The sequence below is a fragment of the Brachionichthys hirsutus genome, chromosome 12 (genome assembly GCF_040956055.1).
Source record: "Brachionichthys hirsutus isolate HB-005 chromosome 12, CSIRO-AGI_Bhir_v1, whole genome shotgun sequence".
NCBI classification, from domain to species: Eukaryota; Metazoa; Chordata; class Actinopteri; order Lophiiformes; family Brachionichthyidae; genus Brachionichthys; species Brachionichthys hirsutus.
Genome location: NC_090908.1, coordinates 3,560,111 through 3,571,305, shown reverse-complemented (window position 1 = coordinate 3,571,305; position 11,195 = coordinate 3,560,111). Strand labels below are relative to the sequence as shown.

The following is an 11,195-nucleotide window of genomic DNA, read 5'->3' as shown; positions in this document are numbered from 1 at the left end:
CGTTTAGCGTTTAGTTTAGCCCATGTGTGCCGTCTCAGACTGTTGTTAGTCCTTCTTTCCTTTATTGCTTTCTTTTTTTTTTTGGCCGTGACTAATGTAACGTTATCTGGGAAACGGCTGCACGCTGTATATTTGAAGAAAGAGCTTTTCAAGGTGAGCAAGTCTTCGACCGGGACAGATGAGACGAATCGAACAACGTGCAGCCGTCGCCGCCGCCGGCCGGTTTGCGCGTCTCGCTCTTCTGAACACGACATCTGAGAAGGTGTTAGAGTCCCTAACAGAAGGCCTTGAGGGAATTTCTTCACGTTTGCAACGCTTAATCTACCTGTAAAACCGTTTACTGACTTTAAAGGATGAGTTTCCTGGAGAGGGTCGGCGACTGTTTCCGGCGATGAGCCACGTCTGAATTTGTTTTCCTGTAGATCTGATCACCTGCCTGGACAAAGGAAGCCACTTCACCGAGGCAGAGTTCAGGTGAGCATCGTCTGCTCCGAGGGTCATGCTCGTGTTCAGGGATCAAACGGCCCAGAATTCATCGTGCGCCTCTCTTCTCAGTAAATACTGTCCGGCAGGCTGCCTGACGTCCCCGGAGGAGGTTTCTGGAACTATACCAAATGGATACAGAGAGGTGAGTACGTGCAGCACATGCTCAAGGGCACCTCGGCAGTGCTCTGAGGGTAGACTGGCTCCTCTCCAGCCACCAGCACACGCTCCTCATTCCGTCTGGGCTGGGGCTTGAACCGGTGAACACACACACACACACACACACACACACACACACACACGCGCGCGCTCACGATGATGAAATACGAGGCACACAGCGACTCGCCCATTTCCAAAGTTCGATGCGAAGACTTTTAGACCCTGGAATAAATTACTTCACAGATTTGTTTTGAGAATTGTGCCGTGAAAGATCATTGCGCAAAGCAAGAGTCAGTTTTTCTCGGTCTGATTAGAATGACGGCGTTCAGGAAGCGGCGTCACGGCGTTACTCAGACTCTGATGGCGTGTTCGGAATGATCTGCTGTCAACAGACAAAACTATTTAATACCATCAACCAACTAATCCTTTAAACAGATGAATGAATAACTAATGGAGCGGCTCAACGGGTCGTGACTTGATTTGTCGCTCTGCTCTGATGGGGGGGGGGGGGGGGTTCCGCCCTCTATTGAACTAAACTGGTAGAAGCCGAGCTGGCATGGCTTTACCAGCCGTGTCAGCGTCTAGTAATCTTCCCTGCTACATCCCGTCTCATCCTGTGCTCGGAGGGTAAGATCCCCCAAGGCGCCCCCCCCCCCCCCCCCAGTATGATGACATCTAGGGCGGCCCCTCGGCTCCGTGTGCCGTGGGCTGATCAATGTGCTGCACTCGTTCCGTCAGTCTTGGGTACGATCCTGTCTTTTGTGAACGGGGGGGGGCCTTGCACCGTGGTATGCAGGTCTGGGCCTGATGACCTCACAACACCCCCCCGCAGCACGTGAGGTCATCGGCGCGGCGTCTCTGGATGATGACCTCATGCTCTGAGCTTTGGGCCTGTTGAGGGAGCGAGGCGCCCCACAGGAACAGAGGAGGAGCCGGGTCAGCCGGTGAAAGGGGGGGTGAGATAATAGTTTGGCCGAAAATAATAACCCTTTAATCCGGTCCAGCTGCGAGACGGCGCTGAGCAGAGCTGTGAGCGCTGCAGACGCCTCTGTGTGCGTCCACATTTAGTCTGTATGCTCGGGGTGTGTCTATTAAACCTATTTAAACCTACTGAAGTTTGAGTTACGACGATGTCACCTCCTCAGATGTGCTCACACACGGATACGATGGCCTCCCGGGCTGCGGCGTGCGCTGGTGGCTTTGTCGGGTAATTCCTCGCAGGGGTCGGGGGCGATGGGTCATCCTCGGATGACTCTTGTTTCCGTTGGTTCAGGGAGCCTCTTACTGGGATCCGTGCGGTTTCCTGTGTCGGAGGCCGGGGCGCAGCGGCTTGGAGCGCTGCGTTGTGTTTGTGTTCGTGGTCTGGTATGGCGCCCTTTAGGATGTGGTGCGCGTTCTTCTGAAGTTTAGGAGTCGCAGGGCGAGTGTTGATTTCTTGTGGCGTTGTTTGACGGCCACGCATGCGAGGGATATTTGTGCTTTTCACTCTGCGGGTCCCGCAAGCCTGACGAGCTGCGAATTCCAGCGTGGCTCTTTTCCCAGTAATAAAATTCCACCTCCCTCCAGCTGTTCATGAGAGAGGGAGCGTAAACGGGGTTTGTCCGTTTCTCCGTGATGCTGCCCGCAGTGAATCATCACCATCATGCTGACTCATCAGACTGGTTCCCACGACAACCCTCTTCTCCTTCGGCACCAAACTGTAGGGAACCAGCGGTTCTTTAGAGTCAAGCTTGAGGACCTGTCGTTTCTTTGCCTCCGGGTTTGATTCCCATCGTACAACCTGGAACCAAGAAATAAACCTTAAACAATCTCAATGTTCACTCTCAAAAATATAAACTAGCATCATGATGGCCATTCTTTATGTTGTTGATTAAAGCTAAGTTATGAAGACAGGAATCCATGCTTAAGAGATTAAACCAGACATGAGCGTCGACTCTTTATTCTTACTGGTGATATTTCTCTGCATCCGCTGACGGTCACGCAAAAGTAAGTTACAGCAACACAGCGATGCTGTCTGTGTTTAGCCTGGTAAAAAAACGTTGCGTTTTAACCCCAGCTTTAATCAGTTATCAGTCTGAAATACTTCATTTGTCACGGCGGATATGAAGGAAGCACCCTTTAACTTCACGTCTCCGGTTCTGCAGTCGTCTCCCCTGTGCCTGGCGGCCATCCACGCTGGTGTGGTGTCCAACACGGTGGGCGGGACCATCAGCGTGGTCAGCAGCAAAGGGATCCCTCGCTATGACGCCACACTGGCTAACAACGTCACTTCCACTGGGTAAGATTCCTCCGCTGCTTCAGATAAATGTCTGTCAGTGCTTCCCTGCCCCCCCCCCCACACTGACCTCACACTTCTTCCCCCCCCCCCCCCAGAGGAACTCTCTCAAACAGCCTCTTCACCTTCAGGACCAATGGTGAGTTTTCCGCGGAACTCCTTTTGTGGCTGGTCACAAATAAATGTAGCTAGAAAAGCACTCAGAGGGCGCAGACCTCCGCCAAGCAGCTCATTCACCTCCTAATTGGATTTGCACCATCCACATTGCGATCTGGATCATCATTAAAAGGTTCTGAATTGTTTTTATCTTTATACACCGAAAATGAAAGGTAAATGTGAATCAGAGTTAAAATATATTTTTAATTTATTTTTTAATCCATAAACGGGTTTTCAATGATAAAATGTCATATTTTTTCCTGACCTCACTCCAGACAGGTATCCAGATCGCTTTCTAAAATCCAAGATAGACCATCTTCAGATATTTTTTTTCATCACGGTCCATCCAGCAGTTTTCCCGTAATCCTGCTAATAAACAAACAAACACTGTCAAAAACAGAACCTCCATGGCGGCGGTAATTATTACTTTAAGCTGAATGACCTTGTCTTGACCTCTAACAGGCCAATCATGACTTTTGTCATGTGGTTAACACATAAATGAATTCAGCACCGACTTCCTGAATGTTCTGTTGCTGTTGAATCTGTATAATCGTGCTCGTGGTCGTCCTGACCGTCCCTTTCCCTGCAGGCTGCTACGGAACGCTGGGTTTGGAGTCTGGGGGTGTGGCTGACACTCAGCTGTCTGCTTCCTCTGTGTGGGAGTGGAGCAACATCATTGGTCAGCACAGTGTGTGGGCGCCATCTGGGGCACGCCTTAAAAATCCGGGGCTGCCCTGGTCGCCGTCTCAGAGTGACACGCAGCAGTGGCTGCAGATCGACCTGAAGAGGGAGAAGAGGATCACAGGTACACAAAGACTACACAAAGACACACACTCTCTGTAGTTCACACACTCGTCTATTGGCTGCTGCACCCCCCCCCCCCCCCCCCTTCAGAATAAAATCACAGAAAGATTACACTAGGGCTTTCACTTTTCTCTTACTAGCAATGTCCCTTAGCTTCTGATAGCTAAGCATCCTAGCGCTTTGAGGCTAACATTAGTCAGTATGCTACTGATGATGGACAATGATGCTGACACTTTCCCATTTGATCAAGGGGGGTGGTCACTTTAATATGACGAAATAAATGCACATCGTGTGTGTGTGTGTGTGTGTGTGTGTGTGTGTGTGTGTGTGCCAACTGGTATTTTCAAATGTTGCAATGAGATTAGAGAGAAGCAAATCTGTGAAATTGTCTGTGTGATGCAACATGATGTGAAACCCGGTGAGTATTCTGTAACACCCCCCCCCCCCCCCCGTGCTGCTGCCTCTGTCTCCAGGTATCGTCACCACCGGCTCCACCTTAAGGGAATACCAGTACTATGTTTCAGCGTACCGGCTTCTGTACAGCAACGATGGACAGCAGTGGAGCGTTTACAAAGGAGCTAGTTCTGCACAGGACAAGGTAACGCAACAACCCCCCCCCCCCCAATGACATCACTGGCTTTTATGTTTCCCTTTCCTTCAAATTAGTGCAAATGGCTAGAAATGTCACCCGAGAAGACTGCAGGGACAGATACTCAGACCAGTTTCCATGGCAACTGGTATCGATGAAGAGACATTTATGGCAGGAAGTGAGGCCAGTCAGTGGTTTGAGTTGAGTGCTGTGGTAGTCATTAATAATGAATGGCTATGGATTGGCAGCCGGGGTCGTTCCACTGGAGACGCTGCCTGCGATTCTCCCAGGATCTTATCACGGGAAGGAAAATCGTTATTAGCAGGCCCGGCTGGAATGTAATCCGCTTCTGGGCTGCTAATGCATTTGTAGGGTCTGAAAGGAGAATGGCTCTGGTGACGTTTTCCCTTCTGAACCACTGCTGCTGGGCTAATGGTTTTCATTTTGTGACAGGTTTTCCAAGGCAACATCCACTACACGAATGAGGTGAGGAATAACTTTATTCCTCCAATCGAGGCCCGCTTCCTAAGGATTAATCCAACACTATGGCAACAGAGGATCGCACTCAAGTTGGAGTTACTTGGCTGTCAGATTGCAGGTCGGTATTTTCAAATCTAGGATTGCATACATTCCGTAAAATAGAGCGGCTCTTGTAGAAAATGTGCTTTTTTTGTTTTTGACAGCGAGGCGGCGACCAGAGCCGAGGCCCAGGATGTTACCCCCCCCTCGTCAGACTCCACCTCCTGCAGGTACAAAACGTCCACCCCACCTTGGCCAAACTACTCACACCCCAGACATCCGGAACACGACTATGCCTCCTCACACTGGCAAAGGTACTTCGGCGTTTCTGTTCCAAGATAATTGAATCCGTAACGATTGCCGCTCGTCCTCCGGTGCTTATGGCGCTGTCTTTGATCCTAGATGTGGCTCTGGCAGCTGCTCTGGTGCCGGTGCTGGTCATTGTTCTGACTGGCCTCATCCTGCTCGTGGTTTGCACCTGGCACCGGAGGAACAGGTATGAGCCCTTTGCACCACGTGGGAAAATAAACAAAAAAATAAAATGTCCTATTTTCATCGTCTTTTTGTCTGTTGCAGGAACAAGAGCTCCGACGGGACGTACGATCTGCCCCAATGGGACCGTCCAGGTACGAGGTCTCCTGCTGCGTGTGCTCTGAGAGGATTATCGCTGCATCTCTTTGTGCGTTCCGTTTTCTGCTGCAGACTGGTGGAAGAACATGAAACAGCTGCTGCCCTCCAAGATGGTGGAGGCAGAGGACTCTGTTCGCTACAGCAGCAGCGAGGTGGGCCGGCTAGCAGGGCGAGGCGCCGTACCCAGACTGCATGCCGAACCTGCAGGTAGCAATCGTCCAAATCGAAAGATTTACAACAAGAATGAGGAGCATTTTTTGTGAAACTGTGAAATGCTCTTTTCAGAATATGCTCAGCCCCTGGTGAGCGGCGTCACGACGCTAGGCGCCCGGTCAACCTTCAAACCAGATGAGGGTCCTGAGCCGGGATATTCCGATCCGGACCTGTACGACGCTCCCATCTCACCGGATGTATACCACGCCTATGCAGAACCCTTGCCAGCTTCGGGAGCTGAATATGCCACACCCATTGTTGTTGATATGGGCTGCCACCCATCAGGGGGCTCCAACCTCAACCAGACCGCCGCGGTAAGCGGCTTCATGGGGGCCGGGCCGGCCTCTGTGCTCACGCAGACAGACGGGAGCCCTTCAGCGTACGATACCCCCAAGAACGCCACTGGCCAGGCCACGCCCACTGAGGATCAGACCTATCAGGTGCCTCAGACTAATACTCAGAAGCCAGCGGAGCAAAGCTGAAGCGTGTGGACTCACACGGCCTTCATCTTCCTCTCACTTTCAACGAGATGAGACGGGGAGGTGTGCCGAGGCGGCGTTTGTGCTCCGAGGACCGGGCTGGAGTCTCGAACGAACGCGACCTTAGCTTTAGATGAATCTGGAGATGTCTGTATTGCCTAAATGTTTCTGCATGGCTGCGATCTGCTTGCGTAGTGCCATTACAGTCCTATCACTGAAACCACAACAATGAATGTGCGCGTGCCAGACGTGAAAGCTGGAGACGAATGGGAGGATGGAACGCCGACTACTATTTGATAAAGACTTTGTCCCGGTTCCGTGATCCTTAGTAGTTCTTGCAAACTGTGATTTCCATTATTTGTTGTGTTCTGTTACATACCACCAGGTCCAACTGAAATGCACCTGATGATTCGGAGCTCTCCGGGTTCTCTGGCTTGAATCATCCACATCCAAGGTCAAAGGATCCCTGCTTCCTCGAGAAGCTCTCGTTTACCGCGGTACGTTTAGTCTTTGTTTGAACGCGTGACTTGAAACTGTATAGTTCTGGTAAGTCCATTACTGCTAACCTGTTTAAAAACCTTCCGATGATTTACTGATATTTATTTTTTTCCAAACCTGCTGATGAGAATCTTTAAAAATAAATTGCCCGCCGTGAACCACCACCGATTACACGCCAAAGGAGGCGACCACTGAACGTAGTTTGATGATCAGACATGTCGCACGTTAACTTGAAAGGGTCAATCGGGAGAATCGATCCGGTTGACTCGGACCAAAATCCGCCTTTTTTCTTCTTTTAAAGTACGACTGTGATTTGAATTCACAACCGAGCCAGATTTTACAGTTGTGACGAAAACTCGAGACGGAAATGAAAGCAAGTCTTAATGTAGGGATTCCGAGTTCGATGTTCTCCTGGCCAAAAGGTACAGACGAACAGGTTTGGACGGGCGAATCTGTCCCAGATGGGTTCAGAGTTTCCTGCGTGTGTCTCGCGTTGTTTTGATTTGTGCATTATGGGGACTGTCTCGTGTTGAAATGGGTGTTTGATCTCTCTTAATGTATTCCAGTGTGATTTGTGTCTCCCTCATCTGGATGTGTCGTATGTGTTGGGACACTTCAGACCTCTGCATCCATCTTTTTTGTTTTTTTGGGGGGATTTGATGATCCTGATGTAGTGAGATGAGGTTAGTTATTGTTTGTAGCACCAGTAGAAGGCATTCCTCTTCTGCACAAACGTGGTACTGAGCTGAGCAAATACAGGACAGACAGACGGGGGGGTTATTCAAACGCCTGAGCCACCAATCAAGTTTTAATTATACTCAAACAATGCAATCTACATAGAGATTTGGTGCTCACTGATCACACAGCGACTGTGGCTCTCACTGATTGTATATAGGAAAATAAAGTTTTCAAAGAATTCTACTACAGTCTCCAGTTTTCATTGAAGTAACGTCGATGCAAAGGAACAAAGATGGTACCAAATGTCTTGGTCTTTTAACAATCGGCTCATAGTTACGCTTCAAACACAGGAACATACTGCATGAAGCATCTTTAGCCATGTTAGCACACATTTAGCATCTGTGGCTCGGAGTGTAAGGATATCAAAGGATACCGATGGCACCCCCGAGAGTCTCGGCCGCACTTTCTGTTTGCAGGATTCAGTAAATATTAGTGTGCCGACCTGGTGAATAGGAGTACGGTAGCATACAGATGCTAACATGTACTTTTCAGCCTTGCAAGCTTCTCATCTTGCTACATGGCAATTTTCACTGCCAAGTCTCCACGTAAGAGCAAATCATTGTTTGTTTCGAAGAAGGCGCCCACATTACACCTTCATGCAACCCTATGAATTAACATAACACCTGAGCATAGCTCTCAGTGCGTTGGCACAATAAAAGCTGCAACACATTGAGTCACGGTCTTTCTCCATATGTTTAAACGAATCGTTTGCCGCCGCCCCAGTTAAGGTCATTCCTCCATGTTCTTCCCAAACTTCAACCAGACCACGGTGAGAACGACGGCCGTCAGCAGGATCAAGCTGCTGGTTACGAGGTAAGCGATGGGCAGGAAATGGTTCTGACCTCCAAACCAGGTCAGGGTGGTCAGCACCACTTCCTTTCTGCCTTGGAAGTGCTGCACAGGGAAGTCTGGAACGCCAGAAGTCAAGGCAATCACAAAGAAGAAGCTGAGACGAAAACTGCCGTCCTGCAGTCTTAAAATATCCCCGGTCCATGCGCTTGTGTTTGACAGATACGACCAAGCAAAGAAATTAAGACAACAGTGAAAGGATACTGTAGGAAATGTCGATGCTGTAGTCCCCTGCAGGCAGACCCTGGGTAAAGGGCTCGTTGGCTCGGTTCAACACCCCATAGAGCTTCTTGAAGTTGGGGAACGCCGCCTCCCTCATCCATATGATCAGGTCATCATTGAGGAAGCCGTTGTTGCTCGGCTCAGACAGATCGAGGCTGTAAACGGGCTTCTGCCAGTACAGAGGCTTAGCTGTACCTAGGGAGCGACCACCAATCAGATGCCATGAATATACCGGTATGTGGAGTACTGCAGGACCCATTCCGTGTCTCTGGTGCGCTCTTACCTTCGAACACCTGAGCCAGCGTCAAGTTTCCCGTTTTTGGGTTGCGGAACTTGACGTTTTTGTCTGTGTACCAGGTGATGCCCGTCTGGAGGAGAGGGGCCCGAACCGGACGACCAACGGAGCCGTGGTAGGTCAGGATGAAGGTGTCTGAGGGGCAGGCGCGAGGTAGAAGGCCAGTGAGAGGAAGGTGGAGGGCAGCCATCAGACAGGCTGTGAGTGGTGCTTACCGTTAAAGATGCTGTTGGCCACGGCGCCACAGGGAGCAATGGGGCGGCCATCCTGGTCTTTATCGAAAGGCTTGCAGTACGTACTGGGCTTCTGATGTCAGGACAAAGTTAATCAGTGTGATCATTTTATACATAAGAATAAATGTATCTGTTTTTAGTTAATGCTTTCAGTGGAAATATTTAATTCTGTTCACCCTGTAATACCACCAAACAGTATATTAGGGGGTTAAAAGACCCCCACCATCTAAAACCATGAAAACAAAAACTGATGAAGCTCCACAGAAACAAAATAGAAAAGCACTCAGAACGCAGACCTCCTCCAAGGATAAAAGGATAAAAATAAAACAAGCCTCCATTACAAGTAAATGGGAAAATCCAGATTCTTTTTTTTTTAATCCCGATCCGGATCGCTGTCAGAATTTAGTGGGATCCAAGTAAGACCCAGACCCATTGTCAGATTTTTTTCCATCAAGATCCATCCAGCAGTTTTTCCATAATCTTGCTGACAGACAGACAAACAAACAAAAACAGCGTTATAAACATAACCTCCTTGTTGGAATTGACTCCCAAGTCAACGCTTGTCAGAAATCTCCAATATTAAAATGCACGGTCGGCCAAAACGCAGTGCGTACCCCCAATTTTGAAAAATCTCGACAATATCCGCAATCCAGATCCGATCCGGATGGAATTCAGTGGTGAGATAGAGATACCCACCCTACACGACTGTGTCAAATTCCATAAATATCAGAAAAGTAAGAAGAATCTGAGTACTTCATTATTTGTCAGAGTAGTTTTACATTGTGTTTAAACCACCGACATTTTGACCATCACAAGGTGAACACAGCAGAGATCCATTTCATTTTCAAATAACCATCCAGAGACAAATAGAGTCATAGCAGTGCTGCTGTCAGAAATGAATCTGAAATATTGTGGAACAACCTTCAAGCTTTTGTTCCTGCCAACCATCTGCGCATCATCTCTGGAGTTCATGTATCTGCGGAGGTTTTGGTGGAAGTTTCGGAGGCCATAGTAGAAAAAGACATCTCCCTAGAAGAGCAGCAGGAAATATCTCAACACAGGTGCCGGAACAGAGACTTTACAGCAAGGACAGGAAATCACAAGTCATAACGGGGCACGTCCAAGTTCTGGAATGAAGTAACCGTAACTGGAGGTGCACCTTATGCGTCTTACAGGCGTCGGCAGGATAACTTTAGTTTTTCAGTGTTGTTACCTTGAACGCTTTCCCGATGGAAAGCACCACAATGCAGCTGCAGTTTAGAGCTGCGTTGGCCACATCTTTACGCTTTTCGAAACATCTGTCACACGTCCCGGCCTCTGTGTAGTCCAGCTGAGAAGACAGGACATTTAACTCCCTTTTTTTTTAATTGCACCCAAGGCCATCTGATCCCTCGATCCCCTTTGTGCTTTTCAGAATCAATTTTGATGCATAAAAAGAGACTAAATAAGAAGAACAATCAGGATCCCTCACCTTTATTTCCTGCGTACTTTGCACAGTGAGAAGCAGCCACACTCCCAGCAGCATGCATATCAGAGCCATCAGGTAAAAGAACGGCAACACAGTGCTAGCTGTTAGCATGGGAGACCAGGCAGGTAGCCGCTGCTGTTTGAAAGCAGAGTTGTCCGGCCGCCGAGCCGAGGGCCCGATCTTGGCCTGCGCTTCACCCATCAGACGGATCCTCGGTTGGGGGCACACGAAGAATGAAGGAAGCTGGAGAGCCGGAAGGTCCTCTCAGAGAGTTCTCTATGTCAGCGCTAACTCTTTGTCGGCACACTGTCTGCTCGATAAGAGGGATTCCCAGCAGACCTTGCAGGGCTAGGTCTGCCGTGTCGGTTACTTATTAACCACAATCCTTTGCCTAACTACCTCTTTCTGTTTCCTGCAACTTCTCTTTTCAGGTTTTCTTCAATTACACCAAAATGGATCAGAAGTGTTTTTGGCTTACTGACGTAGATTTTCTGCAGAATTTATTCTGTTAGTTCTGCGGCCCCCTCCGTACTGCTTTAAACTGAGTCGTCACAAGGATGTTATGATAGATGGGACTTCCTAGTG

The 11,195-nt window shown here is 49.1% G+C and overlaps 2 protein-coding genes across 2 annotated transcripts; one reads left to right on the top strand and one right to left on the bottom strand.

Annotated features, from left to right (window-relative positions):
• Positions 1 to 353: 353 nt before the first annotated feature.
• dcbld2 (discoidin, CUB and LCCL domain containing 2) lies at positions 354 to 7,716 on the top strand. Its single transcript, XM_068746482.1, has 13 exons — positions 354 to 381; positions 423 to 474; positions 556 to 628; positions 2,787 to 2,920; positions 3,016 to 3,056; positions 3,663 to 3,878; positions 4,351 to 4,475; positions 4,920 to 5,064; positions 5,150 to 5,299; positions 5,388 to 5,481; positions 5,562 to 5,611; positions 5,688 to 5,822; positions 5,901 to 7,716. Exons 1-13 carry the CDS (start codon positions 354 to 356, stop codon positions 6,308 to 6,310), a joined length of 1,653 nt encoding a protein of 550 aa, XP_068602583.1. The 3' UTR covers positions 6,311 to 7,716.
• A 556-nt stretch (positions 7,717 to 8,272) lies between these two features.
• Positions 8,273 to 10,811, bottom strand: tmem30c (transmembrane protein 30C). Its single transcript, XM_068746301.1, has 7 exons — positions 10,614 to 10,811; positions 10,356 to 10,472; positions 10,064 to 10,171; positions 9,125 to 9,215; positions 8,898 to 9,044; positions 8,597 to 8,809; positions 8,273 to 8,451 (listed from the first exon to the last, which is right to left on the bottom strand). Exons 1-7 carry the CDS (start codon positions 10,809 to 10,811, stop codon positions 8,273 to 8,275), a joined length of 1,053 nt encoding a protein of 350 aa, XP_068602402.1.
• Between the last annotated feature and the right edge of the window lie 384 nt (positions 10,812 to 11,195).